Source organism: Chelon labrosus (assembly GCF_963514085.1).
Source record: "Chelon labrosus genome assembly, chromosome: 4".
NCBI lineage: Eukaryota > Metazoa > Chordata > Actinopteri > Mugiliformes > Mugilidae > Chelon > Chelon labrosus.
In genome coordinates this window covers 17241458-17256430 of record NC_140340.1, presented here as the reverse complement: position 1 = coordinate 17256430, position 14973 = coordinate 17241458, and the positions used below count along the sequence as shown (strand labels likewise).

The 14973-nt window shown below is 42.4% G+C and overlaps 1 protein-coding gene across 1 annotated transcript; it reads left to right on the top strand.

Annotated features, from left to right (window-relative positions):
• Positions 1-1355: 1355 nt before the first annotated feature.
• On the top strand, positions 1356-14923 carry LOC311487470 (rho-related GTP-binding protein RhoA-D-like). The gene is made up of 5 exons (XM_084543758.1): positions 1356-1450; positions 8038-8195; positions 10037-10157; positions 10591-10721; positions 12074-14923. Exons 2-5 carry the CDS (start codon positions 8040-8042, stop codon positions 12245-12247), a joined length of 582 nt encoding a protein of 193 aa, XP_084399884.1. The 5' UTR covers positions 1356-1450; positions 8038-8039; the 3' UTR covers positions 12248-14923.
• Positions 14924-14973: the final 50 nt, after the last annotated feature.

Below are 14973 nucleotides of genomic sequence, written 5' to 3'. Positions count from 1 at the left end.
CTAAAATGACTTTTTTTATTTGCTGTTGTTGCTTTTCTGCATACTCAAATTTCCAGTTTATGTTTGTAAGCAGAGTAGTCTTCGAGGCTCATGTTTAGTGACATGAGTAAAAGTGCTGAATGCAACATTATTTCTTTTTCTTTAAATATGTTCCATCACAGGTCATTCAGAATTGTACTAGTCCACCCATTGTTGTTAACTGTTGGACTATTTTTGTCATCCAGGTGTATATAAATAGAACAATTATATTTAGAAACTAGTCCAAACATGTCAACAGTACAGGTTTTAGTCTAGTTTAGTTTGTTTCGTGGATCACTATGTTCAGATCCACACCCATCCCTCCTGTTGCATGAGTGTTCTTGTACTACGGATGATGTCATCTTTGACCGGGGAGGGGAGGGGGGACCCGGGTGACTCCAGCGGCTGCAGCGGCTGCGTCAAGTTAGTTAGAGGTAACCGTAACAACACCGGAAATGCAGGCATCAGTCTTCAAAATAAATTGAAATTAGCGCATGTGAACGCACAGGATGCTAAATAAGTAATACAAATTATTTAATGCGAATAATTGATAACACTGACATCTTACGGAGGTCAGTACAACATGTTTTAAAGTTGTATAGTTATGCGTTTTTGGTTTTATTTTATTAGTTGGGCTGGATTACAAATTGAGAAATTATGTGAAGATTTATGAAGTTGCAAATTGATACGGGACTAGGGATCAGCTGAAATGACAAGATGATAAAACTGAATTGAAATAAATGTTTTTCAGTTCTGTCAGATGTGAACTTTCCAAAATCAAGTAGGAACTCACGAAAACAGAGGAAATAAATAGTATTCGTGCAGAAGTGTTGCACTCGGTTCACATTCTCTGGCACTCAAATAAATAAATCAATTAGTCTAATATTGCCAGTCCTTCATCACTGTTATAATGTTCCGATTATTAAACAGCATTTGAATTGTTTGACTAAAATGGGGTTGTCAAAAGGATAGAAACAGCACAGTGCAATTCAGCAGGATTACAAACCACAACATGGAAACACAGTTGAACTATCAGCTCTCTCAGTTATTTTAAACAAATTCTAAATACTGTAACCTTAATGAAGCTAAAATCTAGTTCAGGACTGTTATATTAGAAAGCATTCGTCTTCACTAGTGTACCTACGAGTCGTGTCTTTTTGATTTCCAGAATTGTAAATTAACAAAATAAATAAATAAATAAATAAATCTGCAAGGGATGCTGCTTTTATTTTGAAAAGCATCACCGGAAGTGGCAGGCAGTCAGCCTAGCTTGTCGCCGTGTCGGTGGGAGGATCTTCGCTCGCTGCCCCGTTTCTCAGCACCCTCTCTGTACAATTGGCGAACACTGCAGCAAGAAGTGTGTGTCACGACCAACAGGACAGAGCAAGCGGGGATTAATACTCATAAAAACCTCTCATCCGGCTGGTGACAGGTAATTATAAAAAAATAAATAAAAAATGTTGGGTCTGTGATTTGACTAAATGTTGTTATTGGTCAGTATAGCTCACTTACTTGGGTGAAGGAACAAGGTGGTGGCTTGTCCTCCTACTAACACACTTTTTATTCCTCCTTAGGTGATAGTTGAATTCCTGTTGATGTAAAGTGAAGTGTGTTCGTGGTTGTCAGGGTGTGTTTCTGCTCATACAACTGTTGATAGCTTCGTGGCCGCTTGTTTAAAAGTCACGGCAGCAGATCAGTTCCTGTCGGTGTGAACAGTCTGTCCAAGTGCTGCGACCTCGATAAGCAACTCCGCATGGCAAATCTCCTAATGAGTCCTCTCTATTCCTGGTATCACTTCATTTCCTCGTTATTGGCAACCGCAAGAACTGCAAACAGTGGTTGTTAGACATATCAAAAACACGTGATGGGTTATTTGTGGCTGAAACGCACCCAGAAGAAGGATGTCAGTTAACGTGAAAGCAAAAGTCTGTCCTGCTACCGCGATGTAGATAGAAAGCATTTACTAATTAATTGTGTTTATTCTCCCATGTTTGATAAAAACGAATACATAGAATACATAGTTCTGGGAAAACCTGCCGACTTCCGGATGCACGTGCCGATTGATTCAATTAATCGATTTGTCTGTTGACCGGAAGTTAATCGACGTTTATTTATTTATTTATTTATTTTAGCAGCAAAATACCCATCTTTTAATGCAGCTATCTGGTTTAAAAAAGACAACTTCATCTCATTATTAATGGACGAGTTTACAGTTTGATTTTGTACAGAACAGTATATGTTAAGTTGGAAACCTTTTGTTCAGAATATGAGTGGAACTCTTTTATGCAACTAGAAATTTGTGTATGGGAAAGATGAACTTGCTAAACAACCTAAAGCATTCTGTACCTACTAGTCGATTATTATTACTTATTCTCCATATTTCTTTTATGAAGAGAATTGTACAGGCCCAGGGAACCTCAGCCAGTCATCATTATGTGACTGCTCATGACCCGAGTAACTGAACAAAAGGTGAGTCATGAGGTGTCTGCTCTCTCGAAGCCGTGCGGTGGATGAGCCGCTGCCTCTGTCTTTGGTTGTTGGTGCCACCAGCTGGCTTGAATCTCTCGTCTTGCCCCACTTCCTGTCAGAAGGCTTCGAGCACAGGAGTGTGGTTCCTTTGGTGTATTTTTAAAATCATGGCTGCTTGACAGAAACCATGAAGGTGAGAGTGCTGCGGGTTGTTATCTGAAAATGGCCAGCGGAAGATGGTGATCGGACAAACTGCAGTCATGTGAATCTTCTCAGACAAACCACAACCACCTGCACGAAAGTAGTGTGACATGTTGCTGAGAGTTAGATGACACGATTGACAGTGCGCTCATCCGTTTAGGGTAAATATGAAGGCAGGAAGTAGCAGCTAGTTAGCATAATTTATTATAAATACTTGAAACATCAGGTACCAGCCGCCCTGCCTAAAGATCCACATACCAAGCTCCTAAATTAACGCAGTGTATTTGTTTTATACATAAAAAATTTATTACGTTTTGGAGTTGTTTGATGATTATTTGCCAAACTATTTCTTGGCATCGTTGCAGTGATTTCCTGGAGTCTTGCCATAGTCAAGTAGAGGCCTGTAAGTTAGCAACAGCTTTTTATAGCTAAACCACGCAATCTGTCTGTGGCTTAATCTGTGTGTGAAATTTTAAAAATATGTCTTTTATTGTCGTCAGGAGACCTTAAGAAACATCTCATATCTGGGTTTTATTTTCAGGGCTGGCCGACTGTTGGCACATTGAAACGTTTCCATGGGTGTACCAGTGAAAGTCATGACTCAGTGGGTCCACGGACTGCCATTTTTCTAACATGCCTCCTAAGAATGCGAGAGGCTGACCTGATCTGCCTCTGTACGTTCCTGCTCTTGTGTAAGGCAGCTCAGCGCTCACATTTCAGTTTCACACACTCAAGTTAGCGGCTCATAGACGGGGTATCTCTGCATTTAATCCATAAATGCCTGATCCGAGACACCCTGAAGCTTTTTTGTTTGTAAGATTAGTTTATGAGCAGTGATCGAACGTCTGATCCCCTAGCTGGTCTGTTGACTGTCGCTGCCTGTCAGATTTAGTCAGATAAGATGTTTTTATGCCCGAGTTGAGGCGGTGTAGACAGCTGATGTCGTAGCTTGTCTGCTCAGTCTCAGCCACAGCTCCTGTCAGTTTATGAACTTTGCCCCATTTCTTTGACCCACTCGCAGAGTTGAGTCTAAATCTTGTGTGCCGTGAGCCCTACATGTTTGTTTCTTTTTCTTTAAAACAAGAATGGACTGAAAAGAAAGGGTGATAAACTAAGCTTTCCTGTTAGAAATGAATTGGGCTTGAGATGCCAAAGTTGCATGTAGAAGCAAGTCTCGGAAGTACATTAAAGTCATTTTATATTTTCTAGTTTTGTTGTTGTTCCCCAGAGATTTTGGCTGGAGTGGAATCTAACGTTTCTCTCAACGTTCATCTTTGAGACTAAGTCCAAATCCAGCCTTGCTTTTTATTGCTCTGGTGGTTATGAAGCCTTTATCTACAAACAGAGCTGCACAAAGCTCATTGACAGCTCAAGTGTATTGTAGTAACCCCCCAAAAAAACCCAGGAAATAACTTTTCATTGCTGGTATCAGCTGACCTGAAACTCTGCTCTTTAAATATAAAAGAAAGAGGCGCAGCCCTAAGCAGCCTGTTGGACGAGCAAAACAATCCTGCTTGGACTCATTTCCTGTAACTTGTCTGGAGGACATCAGAACAAAAAAAAGTCATCATCATCACCTCAGGAACAGTAGGGATTTTATTGGTTGGATTTTTGTCTACGCTCATCATCGTTGTTGATATTAAACTCACATGAGAAGTAAGAGGCAGCTCTACCTCTAACTCTGCTCAGCTTGTTGCATAACTCCTGCTGGCCCTTAAGCCTCAGGAAACCTCCTTAGAGAGGGAGAGAGGTGGTGTTTTCATTAACCCAAGGCATTGCTCAAATAGTTGTAGGAAGTAATGGGGCCTGCTTTGCTTTCTTTTGCGTTTTAATGATTATTGTAAGAGCAGCTTTTATGTACGCTTCCCTGCACTTGAGAGCATTCCCTTTGCCTGCTTCATTATGTAATGACACAGGGAACTCACAGGGAACTTTGTTTTATCTGTCTCTACCTCTTATTTGCATTATGAGTTCGAATCTATTGATTAAATTTTCAATTAGAAACTAAAAGTGAAAAATGTTTTCAATTACTTGTTTGATATCCCCGATTTTGTCGGACCAGCCGTTCAAAACCTACAGTTTGTGACGATAACGGAAGCAACAGTTCAAAAGCTATAACCAGGAAACGTTTAGAAATTTCTCTTGATAGATAACGTCATAAATGTTTAATTTGTGTCTACTGACTATTTGACCGATGGTCAGAAACTGCAGTTCCTCAAATGGCTGCTTGATGCTGCTCCAAAAGCAAGTCCGACTCCATAGATGTCCATGTTAATATGCCTCAACAGTATGACAGAAATAAACATGTTTACAGACTCGTACAAAAGCATTTTCATTCTCTATAGCTAATTTCCCCAATCATGACAATGGTATGGGGATTATTTATTTGATCTATTACTCATTTGTTTAAATGTGATCATGGCTTAAAGCTATGCATAAATAAGGGCGTGTCTGCTTTGAATGGCTGGTGAGTTTTTCCCCCCTGTTTCAAATCTTAAGCTAACTTTCTTCTTACCTTCATAGGGCAGATGTGGTAGAGCTATCAGGAAAAATCCTTCATAAAAGCCGAACAAGTAGGTTGAATAAAAAAATGAACATTAGCTTAGCAGGAAATTATCTGTAGCGACTTAGTTATGTTGTAACGTGTGTAGAGTCACAGCGGCTGGATATTTCTGTAAAACCAACCGAATGATGTCAGACTAACCCTGATTTTGTTTTAGTAGTTTGGGGTAAGAGGTCAGCCAGCTGATGAGTGACAGCCATGCACTTGTTTGGATTAAATCAGGCTGAGATCAGGATTGAACAGAAGTTTTTGCTGGCTAAATCAAAATGACCAGGTTGTCTGGATGACAAACCATACTTGGTTACTACTGGCAACCACCTGAACCACGTCTACAGTTGTTGCTGTCATTAGTCACCATTAGCACCTGAATTGAGCTCATTAGTCATAGGTAGCCTGAGTATTCGACACAGTTTGTGACGATATGAGACATTATCACGGTCAATTTCCTTTGCCAATGTGTCAAGATGTTCCTTCGGAGGCTCCCAATATCACTGCCACCAGGGGGGAACTTGATGTGCAGCGGAAAAGACAGCGGCTGTGTACGTGTTTTCATATGTATAAGTAAGCAGGCGAGTGCTTGCATGGGTTGCGTTGTCCCTGGCTGCTCGGTCCATGTCCTGAATCTACTGAGGCCTGTCCAAACAGGACTGTAGCCAAAAGCTCCTCCCAGGCTCCACAGAACAGGAAGTGGATTGTTTTGTTTCACAGAGCGAGCCTCTGCTGTCTCCCCCTCACTTGGCTTTGAACCCATCATCTAGTTCAGGCTCTCTCTGCTCCATTTGGGGGTATCTGGAAAGCAAAATATGCTGTGCAGTGTTTCTGGAATCAGTATGCATTAAAGTATTTAAAAAAAAAAAAAAAAAAAAAGATTGCATTTAATCGAATAAACGTCCGCTGAAGTGGATAATCCCATTGGCTTTTTTTCCTTTATGTGTAAAAATAAAAGAAGTGAGCAATCTCTTGGAAAACCTCTTCAGCTGTCATACACTGCACAGTGAGGAGACAGAAAATCTGATCGCACTATGACCACAATTTCCATAAGAAAGAACAAGTAACCAAGATATTAATAAAACTGTCCAACAAGCAAGCGCCCAGAATTTCCGATGTAGCGGCTGGTTATGCCAAGTCCTGGAAGGCACGGAAATGTTTTCCAGTGTTTCTCTGCTCACTTTGCAGCTCAGTCCATTAATACGTAAACAAAGTACAATTAATATCGTTTCAATTATATGTTTGGAACTTCTATGAGTATAAACGTTCATATGTATTGGCTATTTCTGCAGTGTTTGGTCATCCGTCGCTTTTTTTTTTTTTTTAATAACTCTTCAAGGAAAAGTGACCAAATTCTGTGATCTGAGATCCTGCAACGTCCAAATTTTGTAGTTCGTTTGTCTTTCTGACTGTGACCTGTTGTTTCCCACTGTTTCCAGGTTTGGAAGCTAATGGGATGTTAGTAATAGCTTACCAGAGACGTATTGTTAAGATTTTACAAATGACGTATTAAGGAATTTAAAAAGAAATTCAGCCCTACTCTACGTGGAATAAATGATGTCTGCAAGCCGTCCAGATGATCTGTTATGTTACCAAACCAACAGTAGCAGTTTGACTAATAACCTCCTTCTATGTTCTGTGATGACTTTTGAGTAATGGCTCGATGCTTCTCCTTGTAAGCACTGCGGCTGCTACGCATCTGCGCAGAGATTAAAAGTGGGCTGTTGGGCAGGCTCGACTCTTAAAGTTTTGCCCGCGGCACCGAAAGATGAATTTGCCCCCCGATAAGCGGGTGCCCTCAACGAAGAGGATTGCTGTCAAGGCCGTCTGGCAGAAAGTGGATGAGGTGAGCAGCCAAATGACTATATGCACAGCTGCTCCCAGGCAGCAGGGCTCCAGCTCATCCATCAGCTGCGCTGCTAACTCATGCCCGCGTAGCCTGTGCACCCACACCAGCCCTAGAGATAATGCAGAAGTGTTTCTCAGTTCGGCGGAATGTATTTCGTGCACGAGGAACTAGCAAAGCTTCCTGGAGAGTAGTTGTAAAATTTAAAACCTTGTTGACAAAGGTGCGTCCGTTTTGCATGATGTAGTTTTTGGTGGGAAAGTCACTAAACCCCACATGAGCAGTTACGCCTAAACACATCAAGGCGTATAGGTGGGCAGGTTTGGCTCTTGTTCCTTTAATGAAAATTAACTGTGAGATAATTGTCTTACTGTCTTTCGTATTCCTGAAGAGAATTAAAGCATCTTGAAGAGATCAAAAGCAGAGCAGTGTTCTGTGGGTTTTAGGACACTCCGCCAGCTGCTCTAATTTCCTGTACGCTTTTCTCCTCCACACATATTGCAGAGGGGAACAAACAGGGCGGAGCAGGAGCCTGATGGCACATTCCTTCATGACCTAGCTTGTCTCAGCACCCCTCCTCTCTTTCTCCTCTCCACTTTCATCCTCCTCTGTTCTTCATGTCCTTTGTAGTCTAGATTTGGCATTTGGGATTCAAGGTCTGTGACTGCAGTTGCCTGTGACAGCGAGCAGATCAGAGAGCCTTCCCTCGTGTGATCCCGTACTGTCAGTCAGACGTGTCGGAGGGGTAGCTTTGGAGCAAAAAAATAAATAAATAAAAATTATGACATTGTGGTTTTGATTTATGTTGAAATTCTGCAATCCCTACCAATAATTTAAATATCTGCAGTACGGAACACACAAAGAGATGACAAGTGAAATCTCCCCTAACAGCATAAATATATTTATTTATTTTTGCCTCGTCTTGAACTTTTTGTTCTTCTTTCTCCAACAGAAATGGCAGCCATTCGGAAGAAGCTGGTGATTGTTGGGGATGGAGCATGCGGGAAAACATGTCTTCTCATTGTTTTCAGTAAAGACCAGTTTCCTGAGGTCTACGTTCCGACAGTGTTTGAGAACTACATTGCTGATATCGAGGTTGATGGAAAACAGGTTTGTACTGCTGACGCTAAAGTAAGCAAAATGGAAGTGACGGTGTCTGGCCTATGAGCCTGCTTAAGCCCCTGCCTCCGAAGTTGCCGCTGCCACGTCTGTCAACCTTCCTGTTCTTTCACAGCACATGCAGAACTCTATATCCTTGAAGGTCATCAGTATCCGGGTTATGGTATATCTAAAAGGCTAAGCTGAAACCAAGGTGGTTTTCTATTTAGAACTGAAGAAACTGCTGGATGAGTTGCAAAATGTCCTCGAGAAGACTCAACAAGTCCAGTTGTCTTTTTCTTAGCTTTGTTTTTTGGATATACAGAACTTTGTGTTAACCTACACACCGACAGCATCCACTACTTCAGAGTGTATGTGTGTAGGTCTTGATTCTGAGTCACAGGGAGTCTGTGAGACAGGCTCTAGCCCGGGCTGCAGATGACTTGTTATGTCAAAGGGCTTTGTTCTCTTGATCCGACCATCGCTACAGGATCACCACTTGGCAAAACAGGAAATGACTATACTTCCCAGCTTCCTGTTCAGACAGGGAACGGGGATGTCTCCTGGCAATCCCCATCCTTCCCCAAGGGACCCTCCTCCTGTTCTCGCCCGATAAACGTCCCTCATTTCCTGTCCTTGTCCTGGTTGCACTTGGATGGAGGGAGGCAGGGAGGGGTTAACTGCAGTGTTCTGGGCAGGAAATGTAGAGTTTGGGATCCGTGATGAACATCAGTCTATAAGGGGATAATTTTGGAAAGGATATGAGTGTCCTTAAGTCTCTGGAGAGGATGGCCGTCCTATGAGGATCTTACATTGCTAGCTGGATTAGATTTTTGTTCTTGTCCCCTTGAGGCCAAAAAACATTCTCTCACCTTCAGAGGACTGGGTAGATTTTATAAATAGCTGTTTTTTTCCCTCGTTCCTTTCCTCCCCAAACTCTGCAGCATACAACTAGTCCAGTGGGAACATAATGTTGCTCATGCAGTCTCCACAGCTTTGAGCCACCTCCCACCCTCTGCCTCTTCAAACCTCTATTTTGGGACCGCTGACTGATTCTTGCGCTCTCTGTGGGCATACCAGAGTCTTTTCTAGTAAGTTCTGGTATTTAAAACTTCTCGGGAAGTTTGTCCCCTGAATCCAGTGAGTCAGCTGAAGAGCAGACTTGAATGAAGGCTGGCTGCTAATGCCCATACAGGGACAGAGGGTATCCAGTGTGATGCACGGTAATCTCCCACTTTCCCTAATTGAATTAATCAGCGGTGTGATGGGATGAGGCGAGTCCCTGAGTTCATTTCCTCAACACTGACAGCATAACAGTCTTATGAAGCTCTGAAAAACGTCAGAGCTGCAGCGGTGATGACAAGCAAACGTCTTTCCTACAAACGAGTAAAGCAACACGGGTTAAACGAACGAATCACAAGTTATGATCAAGATGCAAGGTACAGAAGGTGGCCAGAGGAGAAAAGTGTCCAAGTAAAGTAACATCATTTGCTTCCTCATATTTAAAGCACTGGCCTTTGGGAGAATTACTCAGACGTGCCACAGGGTTCATACGTCACTGTCCACATAGACTCTCAGCAGATAAGACTAGAAACTTTATCGCTAATGATGTCGTGACTAGTTAAATGTTAGCGTATTCATCCGGCTCAGTGAGCAGCATAATGTCTGGGTAGACAGCCTAAATGGATTTTATTTTAGCCCTTGAGGAGGTTTCATATGCTACCTTTCAGCAAAAGTACCCAACTGAATGAGTCATGGTGATGATAAGGAGTAAAAGGAGACTCACTCTGTTTCTAAAACCAAGATTAATCCACCTTCGTGTGCAGTAAATGTATTTTGTTGGTGTTTTGCAGGTGGAGCTGGCATTGTGGGATACTGCGGGCCAAGAGGACTACGACAGGTTGAGACCCCTCTCCTACCCCGACACGGATGTCATCCTCATGTGCTTCTCCATCGACAGCCCAGACAGCTTAGGTAAGACGCTGCTGATAAGCAGTGGCCTGTTTTAAAATGTCTGATTTGCATTTATTTAAACAGGTTAATTCAAATTGGATGAGCCTGGCCAGCTCTGAAAGTTCAAGGCCCAGAATAGTAATACAGTGAGACAAATGATAAAATGCGCGACTTGTACTGCACAAAAGCGGTCCTTTGTTAACATATTGATCTATCCTATCTCATAGCTGAACCAGTTCATATCAGCTAGACAAGCTGCTTGTTAAATGCCTTAATGGACTTGATGGGGAGCAGGATTAACGCAGCTAAAAACATCTTTGCCTGGGGCAGTCTGTAGAGCAATCCATCATGAGAAGCGTTCCGCGCCATGACCCTTCGCTGCTTGTCCCTTTTTATAGTTCCCCCTCTCTCTTTCTCAAGCAATTCATCTCACTTCTTGTTTCTCCCGGGACAGAAAATATCCCTGAGAAGTGGACGCCCGAGGTGAAGCACTTCTGTCCCAATGTGCCCATCATCCTCGTGGGGAACAAGAAGGACCTGAGGAATGACGAGCACACACGGAGGGAGCTGGCCAAGATGAAGCAGGTACGAAGGTTCGATGATGTGTAGAATGGGCTAATAAGGCACAAGGAGACATCAGTAGTGGTGTGTGCAGGGTGGAATAATTTGTTAGGGTTCTGCCTGACGTGTTTATGCACATGTTCATAAATATCACACGACACTGCCGGATTGTAAATATCTCCCATCACTTCTAGAGAAGCCTGCTCAACAGGCAACAACTTTAAGCATGCATTTCCTGTTTCGGTGTCCCGTCCAGCCGATTCATCCCAAGGACTGTCAGCCGATAGAATCACTGATGCACTGTGTGTAAAACTGGATAATTCATTATTCTGCTGGGTTTCATCCCCAGGTTTATTACAGCTCATTACACCGCCAGTCTATAAACTGCAGCATCCATCTCACAATTTACAGCTTATGATCACTCTGCTCAGTATTTTTTAACCACACCAGAAAGAGCTGATTTTTTTTTTTAAAGGGATATATATGGGACTGTTTTTGATGAATTCAGACAATAAAATGGGATTCGGCGAAGCCAGTTTGAGCAATTCATCCATGAGTATGAAGGCTTAGCAGACTCTAATACTCTGCACAGTTGTTTACTGTAAAGATAAAACAGTAGTGGAAAGCAGACAGTAACGGGTAAATAACGTGTAAGTGCTTTTCTGAAAAACTGATGCAAGAAGATTTCTTTAAAAACCGGGAAAACCCTAAAAGATAAAACCACCATCCCCCTTCTTCTGTGACTAAAAGTTAACCTCCCTTAGAGAACAACAACAACAATGACGTTATCTGAAAGTCTCTTACCGCCCTTTCACTCGTCCTGCTATGACAGCCACATATTGGTTTACTCTGTCCCAGAATGGCGCAGCAGGCCTCTGTGGCCCATTCTGTCTGTCTCCAGGTCCAGTTGATAATAGCAACACACTGACAAAGCTCTCCAGCTCTTTCAGACTCCACTGTCAGCTTTTCCTTTCTGTCGTAATCAGGAGGTGTTTGACAAAGGGTAGCACGAAGTCATCAGTTCAAGTGTTTTGGGTTTTTCGTGCCGTGGTTCAGTTTTCACCTGTTGTCGTACCAAGTTTGCGAAGATAAAAACACGAATAGAGCCTATTTTGTTGTCGTGAAAATACTGTGACATGCACGGAAGCAAAATATTATATTTTAAGGGTTGCAAATCACAGCTGTTGCTTAATCTGCAGATAAAAAGAATCATTACTGCAGCTCTTTTAAATAAAAAACAGAAACGAGATTCTACTCTTGACCCTCCCTGTGACTTAGTGAAAGGGTTAAACAGTTAAAGCTACACCGAAATTCCCAGCCCTCACTGTTTTCTCAATCTCGTACCGTCCTTAACATCCTCTGATCCAACCCTGCAGGAGCCAGTGAAGACAGAAGAAGGCAGAGACATGGCCGGCAGGATCCAAGCTTTTGGCTACTTGGAGTGCTCTGCCAAGACGAAGGACGGAGTGCGGGAAGTGTTCGAGATGGCCACTAGAGCAGCGCTGCAGGTCCGCAAGCGCCCGAAGGGAAGAGGCTGCACACTGCTGTGAGCAGTCCAAGCATCGTCAAATCCATTGACCGACATGCGAAAATCAACACATTACAAAAAAAAAAAAAAAGACTGACCTATTACCAAATGGATCTTTGTACTGTATCTTGTGTTTCACGTCAACCAGGCAGGTAGCTGAATTGAATGCAAACAAGCCCAATACAGGAAGTGGATTTGGTCTGTAATACAACTGTGGTCAGAAATTGATGTTGTTGTTTTTTCAGTCTGTACACGTTTTTGTTTTGTTTTTTTCCTTTTCTTCATATTTGTAGTGTTACATGGCAGTGATAGGTGCACATAAATGTAATATTGTTCTTCACGAGCTTCTCAGCTTGTTTAAAACAGCTTGAATTCATGAGTAAGGTCTCGTTCAAACAGTCCAGACGCTCCCGTTCCGTTTTGCATTGTAGCCGTTGTGATAGAGAATGAAAGTAAGAGGTAGTGCCTTTTTTTTTTTTTGTTAAGTTTCTACACCACCACGTACATCTTTTGTTTGTCAGTTAGCTAACATTTCACTTGACGACCTCTCCATTGTGCTGTAGCTCATTTTACACAGTGTGGTCACTGTGAAACCTAAGTGAAGCCATAAGTAAGGCTTTCAGTGCTGGTGACAGTTTGTCAGTTGCAACCAGCGGTTTCTGGTGTCATTTTTGTTGGCATGAAACATCAGCTTTCCCTCTACATTCTCCATATTCAGCCCAGTCACACTGAGGATAGAGACATGTGCTGCTGTAATGTGGTAAATGGTAACAACAGAGGAGGGAGATTCCCATTCTCTGTTCGATTTTTCACATGAATCCATTATTGCTAATCTGTGTAGTGGACCTAGATGGTGGGGAGGGAGAAGTGACCAATGGAGACCCAAGCCAATATGACTCAACTATGCACAATAGCTGTTAGCACCAACAGGGAGATGACGCAGCTGAAACACAAATCACATGGTGAAACCTCCCTTGTTTGTTTATTGTGAGTGACTGTTATGAGTCAACTCTTATTTTGCTTGAGCCGGTCACACCCGCTGTCTCAATCTGCGTCGGACTGGTCAGCCCAGTCGTGGAAAGCATGTCTCGCCGGAGCTGTCGGCCTGATTATTTGTGCGTGGATGTTTCCAGTCGGACGACATGCTTTGCACGTCTGAGAGGACCTGAGATGTGTGTGAGGAGTTTGTTTTTCCTTGGTGCCTTCTCTGTTCTGGTGTGCCTTTGGTTGTTCTCCCCCAGACCAGAAAGACCGGTCGCTGTAAGACCGATCTGACGAGGCTTGAAAAGAGAAAAGACGTCATTAGTTTGCTTAAGTGAATGCCACCACCGCATAATGGTTATATCTTGTTTTCATCACCCTGGTGGATGATTACATCAGTTTACATGATGTCGTTTTCAACAATGACTCACGGGCAAATTCCAAATTGGTGATCCTCAAACTCACTGGGAAAACATCTTGTCGGCAGCCGTAAAGATTTTATTTGATGTTTTAGAGGTGTTTAATTTTGCAAGAAATGGTTTAAATCTGACAAAAATTGGCTTATTTGTCTTTATCTTGTTGGCAGGAAACATTTTATGACTCAAGTCAAAGTGGATCATCAGAGGTGTACAATGAAATGTGCTGGCTTTTTTTTTTTCTTTTCTTTTCTTTTCCGAAATGTCAGAGACCGTCCACCGCCCCCAGTGTTTGCCCACGCGTCCTATCAGGGCACTCGTTTGTGACCTGACATTATAATGGCTTGAAAGGCGCGGCGTCTATCCTCAGACACACTCTTCATTCATTCCTTCCTTCTCTGCACCTCATCTGTTGCTCATTCATGTGCTTTTACATGTCCCCTTGGTTGGATGGAGGGTGGATTTTGAAGTGTGTGTGGCAAAACCGTGTCTTTGATGTTGCATGCAACGTTGTTGAAACGCCAGTGAAGGCACCAGATCTACCAGCTGGCTAGGTCTGTATCTGTTAAATTGTAATGCCGTGTGTAATGCAAGCCCTCTGCTGGCCGAGCAAACAGAGTCTGAGGGTGAAATTGTTAATTCCTTAGCCCATCAGCATTTTTCATTTATATATTTTTTTGTTTAGGAGAGGAAGCATAGATCACAAGCACCACCTTAATTTTGTTACCTCAAACCTTTAAAGGGTGGATCTTATGCTTTAACCCTGGCATTTTTGTGGACAAAAAGCACACTAAACAGATATTTCTATACAAATTAAGATTTTTATCAATAAAAACATAGGCCTTGTGTTCGACACGGCATGACGTTCACAGGTCTTGACAAGCTCAGCGCCAAGGAATTCTTCGGAAATTAAGATGTCAGGAGATAGCCGAATAGCTGGAAGCACAGCGTAATAATGAAAGCATTCCCACGGAGCAGCAGAGGGTCCAGTGTTGAACACGTCACTGGGAGCGTGTACTATTCAAAAAAAAAAAGTTGTCCATGACAATGTTCACGCATGCATGAGAAAACCACAAGTCTTTATTGTGCACAAAAACACACCTTTGTTAGCAGCTTCTGCTCAGCTTCTGTTGTGTAACTTTTTTCTTTCTTCCTTTCTCTGGAATTATTTGAACATATAAAGGATCCAGATTTATATAAAAGCTCATTGTTATAATGCTTTGTAAACGGAAAAGTGTTGTAGTGAATGTTCGACCTGAAGTGAACATGAACATTGTTAATAAACTATTTTTGAGACGAGACAGACGAGCTTCCTTGTCGGTTCTTACAGAAACCTGTGGCGTTTTTAATA